The sequence below is a fragment of the Tachypleus tridentatus genome, chromosome 2 (assembly GCF_004210375.1).
Source record: "Tachypleus tridentatus isolate NWPU-2018 chromosome 2, ASM421037v1, whole genome shotgun sequence".
Taxonomy (NCBI): Eukaryota; Metazoa; Arthropoda; class Merostomata; order Xiphosura; family Limulidae; genus Tachypleus; species Tachypleus tridentatus.
In genome coordinates, this window is record NC_134826.1 from 84,062,352 (window position 1) to 84,069,625 (window position 7,274).

Genomic DNA, 7,274 nt, shown 5'->3' on the forward strand with positions numbered 1-7,274 from the left:
ATATTTGATGATAACAGGAGTAAAGGTAGAAATAGTTGATAAAACAGTAGTAAAGCCTGAAATAGTTGATGAAACCAGTAGTAAAGCTAGAAATGGTTATGAGTAAAGACGCAAAATGGATACTCTAAACGCTATAAATACTTAACAATAAAAATAGTAAATTTATGTCTTTAAACACTATAAACAGTTGACGATAAAGGACGTAAATTGGAGGCTCTAAAGCTAGAACTATTCGACGATAAAATTCGTAAGTTGGGGTTCTAAACACTGTAAGTAGTTGAGGACGAAAGTCGCAAGTTTGAGGTTCCAAACGATACAAATAGTTGGTAATAGAAGAAATCGCAATTCGCGGTCTTTATATGAGCGTCTCTTCCATTCTGTGCTTAAATTGCGAACATTTTAAATACATTAATAAACAACAAGCTTCTTACATGTACATTAATGTGGGTTGTTTTGAATTTCGAGCAAAGCTACACGAGCTTTACTATCTGCGCTAGCCGTTCCTACTTTAGCAGTGTAAGAGGGAAGACGGCTAGTCATCACCACCCACCGCCGCCAACGTATAGTAGGATTGACCGTCACATTATAACGCCCCAACAGCTGAAAGGGTGAGCATGTTTAGTGTGATGAGAATTCGAACTTGCGACCTTCGGATTACGAGTCGAGTACCTTAACCACATGGCCATGCCGGGCCAGACCACTGTGAAAGACGCAGCTATATTAAAAGATGGTAAACTTTCCTCTATAAGGCTGAAATCTGTCACATGAACATCCAAATTCAGATTCTGTGATTTCGAAACGTCAAACAATTGTTAAAACGTACGCACACTGACATACTCGCTTTGAAGTATTAGTGCATATTGCATTATGCTCCATAAAATAATTAATTTTCGCATTTTCTACGACAAGATTCACAAGACAAGCGTCAACATAATCACCCACCTTTTAGGTAGTAAACATTTATTAACCATAAAACTGAGTTAGGTTTTAATTATATTAGCACTGAACCAGCTATGAAATTGTATTTGTTAATTGTCAGAACGATTTTATTGCCCCCTAGGGAAATTTTCGATAAAGAGACTATAAGGATAGTTACATAAACATTTTCACAGGTTCATCCTGTCTCTTGGACTTGAAAAGTCAAGTATTTAATACAATTTTACGATTCTTAGTAAAACGTATAGAATACAACTTCATCATCGTCGATAGATATTTGGAATAAACACGTTTATCCGTCTTTACGACTATTTAGTAGTCAAAGATTAACAAATCAGAAAAAAAAAATCAGAAAGGTTTGTTTTGAACTTTGCGCAAAGCTTCACGAGGGCTATCTATGCTAGCCGCCTCTAATTTAGCAGTGTAAGACTAAAGGAAAGGCAGCTAGTAATCACCACCCACCGCCAACTCTTGGGATACTCTTTTACCAAAAATAGTGGGATTGACCGTACATTATAACGTCCCTATAGCTGAAAGGGCGAGCATGTTTGGTGCGATCGAGATTCGAACCTGCGACACTAAGATTACGAGTTGAACGCCCTAACCCTCCTGAACATGCTGGGTCATAAATCAGAAAGGAAAATTACAGATGCAAATCATATTTACAATAACTACATGTGACTCGTTTTAGAAATAAATGTGTATTACTATTTATAAATCCACATTAATATTTACATTAAGGACAAATTACTCGTTTTAAGAATGGATGTTTATTGTTATTTAGAAAACGCCATTAATATTTACAATAACAACGAGTTACTCGTCATTAATGTTTACAATAACAACAAGTTACTCGTCATTAATATTTACAATAACAACAAGTTACTCGTCATTAATGTTTACAATAACAACAAGTTACTCGTCATTAATGTTTACAATAACAACAAGTTACTCGTCATTAATATTTACAATAACAACAAGTTACTCGTTATTAATGTTTATAATAACAACAAGTTACTCGTCATTAATATTTACAATAACAACAAGTTACTCGTCATTAATGTTTACAATTACCGCAGTGTTACTGATACATTTTTAACATTTTTCCCTTTTTCACAACGCATAAAACATTATATTGTAAAGTGTATATCCAAACATAACAGGCTTTCGTAAATATACTTTACTTATGATTTCTATAAACTCTAGCTTAGATATGTTGTGCTGAAAACCTGCAAAAAAACTAATTATTTCTTGTATAAATGATCACGCATTTGATTACAAAATACCTGTTTCATTGATATAAGACGGCTAATCATATAACACATTATTTATTTGATATAAGACAGTTAACCATACAACACACTACTTAATTGATATAAGATAGTTAACTACACAACATATTACTTAATTGATGAGACAGTTAATCATACAACACATTATTTAATTGATGTAAGACAGTAACCATGCAACACAATGCTTAATTGATATAAGATAGTTAACCATACGACACATTATTTAATTTATATAAGACAGCTAACCATACAACACATTACTTAATTGATATAAGATTGCTAACCATACAACACATTTTTTAATTGATATAGGACAGTTAACCATAAAAACACTTTATTTAATTGGTATAAGATAGTTAACCATACAACACATTATTTCTTAAGTCTTTCCTGGAATGGCCTGGTTGTTAGGGCTCTCGACTTGTAATCTGTTAATTCAAATTGCTCCCCACAGAATATTCTCGGCATTGCAGCCCATTAGGGGTTATTATGTTACGCTCAATCCAACTGTTTATTGGTTAAAAGATAGTTCAATAGCTGGCGCTAAGTGGTGTTGAGTAATTGCTCTCTCTCTAGCCTATCTCTGCTAAATTAGAGACGACTAATGCTGATAACCCTCTTGTAACTTCGTGAGAAATTCAGACCAATACCAAATCCTTAGTCTTGTGATTGGTTCGTTTTGAATTTTTGCGCAAAGTTACACGAGGGATATATGTGCTAGCCGTTTCTAATTTTACAATGTAAGACTAGAGGCAAGGCAGGTAGTCATTACCACCCACTTCTCTAACTCTTGGACTACTCTTTCACCAACGAATTGATAACGCCACTACGGCTGATAGAGCAAGTATGTTTTGTGCAACGGGGATTCGAACCCGCGACCCTGGCATTACGAGTCGAGTACCTTAACCACTTGACCATACCGAGCCGTCTTGTAATTGTATGCACCTTGAAGTGTTGTAACCTTGCGTAACGTCCTCATTAGGTACTGTCCCCTGCTAGTACAGCAGTAAGTATACGGATTTACAACGCTAAAATCAGGGGTTTGATTCCTATCAGTAGACTCAGAAGATAGTTCAATGTAACTTTGCTATAAGAAAACTCACACTCATTAGGCATTTCCGGTTATAAGAGACAGAACTTATATAGCTTAATGTCCCATTCTTGGTTGTATAACGAACGCTGCACTCTTTTATACGCACTGTGAAATAAGTTTATTTCACATAGGTCATAAAAGAAACAAATGTTTTCTTTAAAAGTACGAACACTGAAATAATAAGATAAAACTAGAAATAATTTTTGTTCTCGTTCACTCTAGCTTTAGGTCTGGACTGTAATGGCTCTCTACAGCTTTTCATATACACCAGATGACGGAAGAGGGCATTATCCACAGTTTTATGGTTGCTAAAAGTAAATATTTGGCTCGCTTTACAGCACGAACGCGAAAAATGGACAAAACACGCTATTTCCAACTAAATCTCTCTTCCATCTTCTTAGAGTCAATCACATCAGCGATCGCTGAAAATGCGCGAGATATATCGATTAAGAAACAATCAACAATATGCACAGGAAACCTAACATTAAACAGTAGTGACTCGCAGTTCTCCAGACATGCAACACAGTAATTTTGAAATGATTTTTTCTTATGAGCTAATCTGTTATACTCGATATTACCTAATGGTACGTAACTTTGACTACAGTTTGAGTGACAGCCAAGAAAAGGCATTGAAATAAAAGTAAATATTTTAACAACATGTGGACTTCAAAAGTAGCAGAATTTTTCTGATGTCTCATAGATGGATTCGTTTTATTCCCTCTTCGTACATTACTTATTTGTTGTTTTTTTGTTACGAAAAAAATATCGACATGTAGCAATAACATTTATAAGTGAGTATCCATGCGCACAGAAGACTCAACGTTTTTTATGAACTTTTCTGCAGTCTGGGAGAAAGAATATAGTTCGTTCTGAAAAATAGTAGAAGAAAGGGTGAGATTTAAAAATAAAGTGACTGTATTCTTAGAAATGGGCCCTGGCATGGCCAGGTGGTTAAGGCACTCGACTCGTAATCCGAGGGTCACAGGTTCGAATCCCCGTCACACCAAATATGCTCGCCCTTTCAGCCGTGGGGGCGTTATAAGTGACGGTTAATCCCACTATTCGTTGGTAAAAGAATAGCCCAAGAGTTGGGGTGGGTAGTGATGACTAGCTACCTCCCTCTAGTCTTACACTGCTAAATTAGAGACGGCTAGCACAGATAGCCCTCGTGTAACTATGCGCGAAATTCAAAACAAACCAATCTTAGAAATATTGGCGTATTGTTTAAGCTTAACTTGCATCAAGTGAGCAGCTAACGTAGGCATACAATTACAAAACTGCTGCCTTGTAAGCAACTTGTAATCTTTCGATTGAATACAAAAATTCGCTCAATACTAATATTGTTTTTATTAGTTCGAATATTATGAATTAAGTTTTTTGTGTTACCATGTTTTCAATATTTATTACAAAATGTTGTTGTCATAAATAATCATGTTTGGTTGACATTGTTTGTGTGATATAAGTAATAATATTTGTTTTACATTGTTTGTCTGATATAATTAATAATGTTTCTTTTACATTGTTTGTCTTATTTTATAATTAATCATGTTTGTTTTACATTGTTTGCCTGATGTCATAATTAATTATGTTTGTTTTACATGGTTTGTCTGATGTTATAATTAATCATGTTTGTTTTACACTGTTTGTGTGATATAATTAATCATGTTTGTTTTACATTGTTTAATTTTATAATTAATATTGTTTGTTTGATGTCATAATTAATCATGTTTGACTACTGTTATAACTAATAATGTTTGTTTTATACTGTGTGATGTTATAATTAATTATATTTGTTTTATGTTATATTTCACACATCTTCGTTTAGCATAACCTTTGTAGAAATAGGACGTTTTAGAACAAGTATTAACAGCGTTGTTTATTAGTTGAAATTACAAAAATATGAAATAAAAAATTGATCGTTTAACATATTCAGAAATTATCCATTGTTATAAGCTTTCAAGCTTGAAGTATATTTTTAATAAATTAAAAATACACTTTTCAGTAGTCAGTAACTTAATCAGAAGTTTTTGTGAATCCAAATATATTTTGTATTTTATAGACTGTACCTAGAATCGAACATCAATCTTCATTGTCCTCTCCAAAGAAAGTTCTTTCTCCTAAGCCTAAACGCCCTATTTGGAATGGTTCAGTGCCTTCTTCATCGTATTATCTGTGTCCTGTGAGTACAAAAAACCAAAGTTCTCCAACCAGATCACATGTATCTAGTGAGTTAAGTTGTGTATCATACGAAATGTCGTTTACTTCCTTTCCAAACAGGGATGTAGCAGAATACGCACCTGCTACAAAAACAAATATAGCAGATGATATCGTGGAGAAACAAGAAAACAACGAATAGACTAAGCAGGGGTGAGAAATAAGTTGTTTCATTACAGTGCTGTAATAGTCTCGAGTTGGGCTTAGATACCGTAATATTAAATGTTGAAGACACCATTTAATTTCTCTTTGTGTGGTTCTTAACATGACTTATAAACAGTGTAATTGTTTTGCAATCAACCAGTACTTTCGACACGGAACGTGTAATATAGAAAATCAGTCTCAAATGTTAACTTATCATTGGACTCGCCTAGTGGTTTCAGCACATGAGTGTATGTGAGACAGAAGAAAATGTGTAAGTTAAGTTAAGTTAAAATAGTGTATATATATATAATTAGGGAAATTAAATAATTACATTTATATGAAGTTAAATAAGTAAACAAAATCATGAGGAAGGCCTAAGTTAGAAACAACAAATCACAACCTCTGATGACTTGTATTATAACCATAAAATTTTAAGCCAAAACATGGCTTAAAATTAATGATTATAATATGTAATATTAGGTACATTACTCTTACTAGTATATTCAATTCTTCTTTGTCTCTATTATTTTATTTATTTTTAAATCGTGTATGTTATCCATTTCCAAAGAACGACAATCATATTTTAAGATTACAATACTACGAATTTGATGGCAGGCAATATTTACGAAATTTTCAATTAGCAGAAAACATACACATAAAATTAGCCTTTCAAATACCAGCAAATGAAATTGAAATCTTCCTTGGCTTGGTTATTATGTATGTATATTTATGTAATCTTCTGTAAATAAATGCATTTTTTCCAGTTATTTATGAATAATATTTGTGAACGAAGAAAATAAAAGGGACACGAGGAACGTGCTTTTAGATGAAAAAAAACAAAACATCCGTGTCTCGCTCACCTTTCCTTCAAGAAAGTATGAGCGACCTCTGCTGGTTTTTATTTATGAAAGAAATAAAAACACAGGTTTAAATTTTTTTGCGCGAATCATTGCAAAGTTGTATTTATGTTCCCTTTAAAACATTTCTGTTGTTTATTAAATAATAAAAATTTTGCTCATTTTAGTAATTTTTTATAAGTTAATCCCTTGATAATGTTTGTCAGTGAAGAATCTTTGTTTGCCAATATTCGTATTTAATAGTTTGTTTGTTTGGTTTGAATTTCACTCAAATGTACAAAAGGGCCATCTGCACTAGCCGTCCCTAATTTTGTAGTGTAAGACTAGAGGGAAGGCAGCAAGTCATGACCACCCACCACCAACTCTTGGGCAACTCTTTTACCAATGAATTGTGGGATTGACCAGAACATTATAACATCCCACGACTGTTTGGTGAAACGAGGATTCGAATGCGCAATCTTCAGATCACGAGGCGATCGCCTTAACCACGTGTTCATGCCGGGCTCTCATATTTAATATAGAAAATTAACTAACACAGAATTTGTAAACTCTGTATATAAACATCGTTTATTTATATGATGTGGCCTGCCATCTCCAGGTGGTGTTGGGGCGCTTCAATTCGCAATCTTTCGCGGGTTCGGATCCCCTTCCAACCAAACACGCTCGTCCTTTCAACCGTAGTGATCTTATCATGTGACTTTCAATCCCACTATTCGTTGATAACAAAGTAGCCCAAAA

The 7,274-nt window shown here is 33.8% G+C and overlaps 1 protein-coding gene across 1 annotated transcript in view; it reads left to right on the top strand.

The window, feature by feature from the left end:
- Positions 1-6,351, top strand: part of LOC143236076 (uncharacterized) — a 42,513-nt gene extending 36,162 nt beyond the window's left edge. Inside the window, exon 7 of the mRNA XM_076474349.1 lies at positions 5,381-6,351. Within this exon, the coding sequence (XP_076330464.1) occupies positions 5,381-5,677 (297 nt within the window). The 3' untranslated portion in view covers positions 5,678-6,351. The remainder of the gene's footprint in view (positions 1-5,380) is intronic.
- Positions 6,352-7,274: the final 923 nt, after the last annotated feature.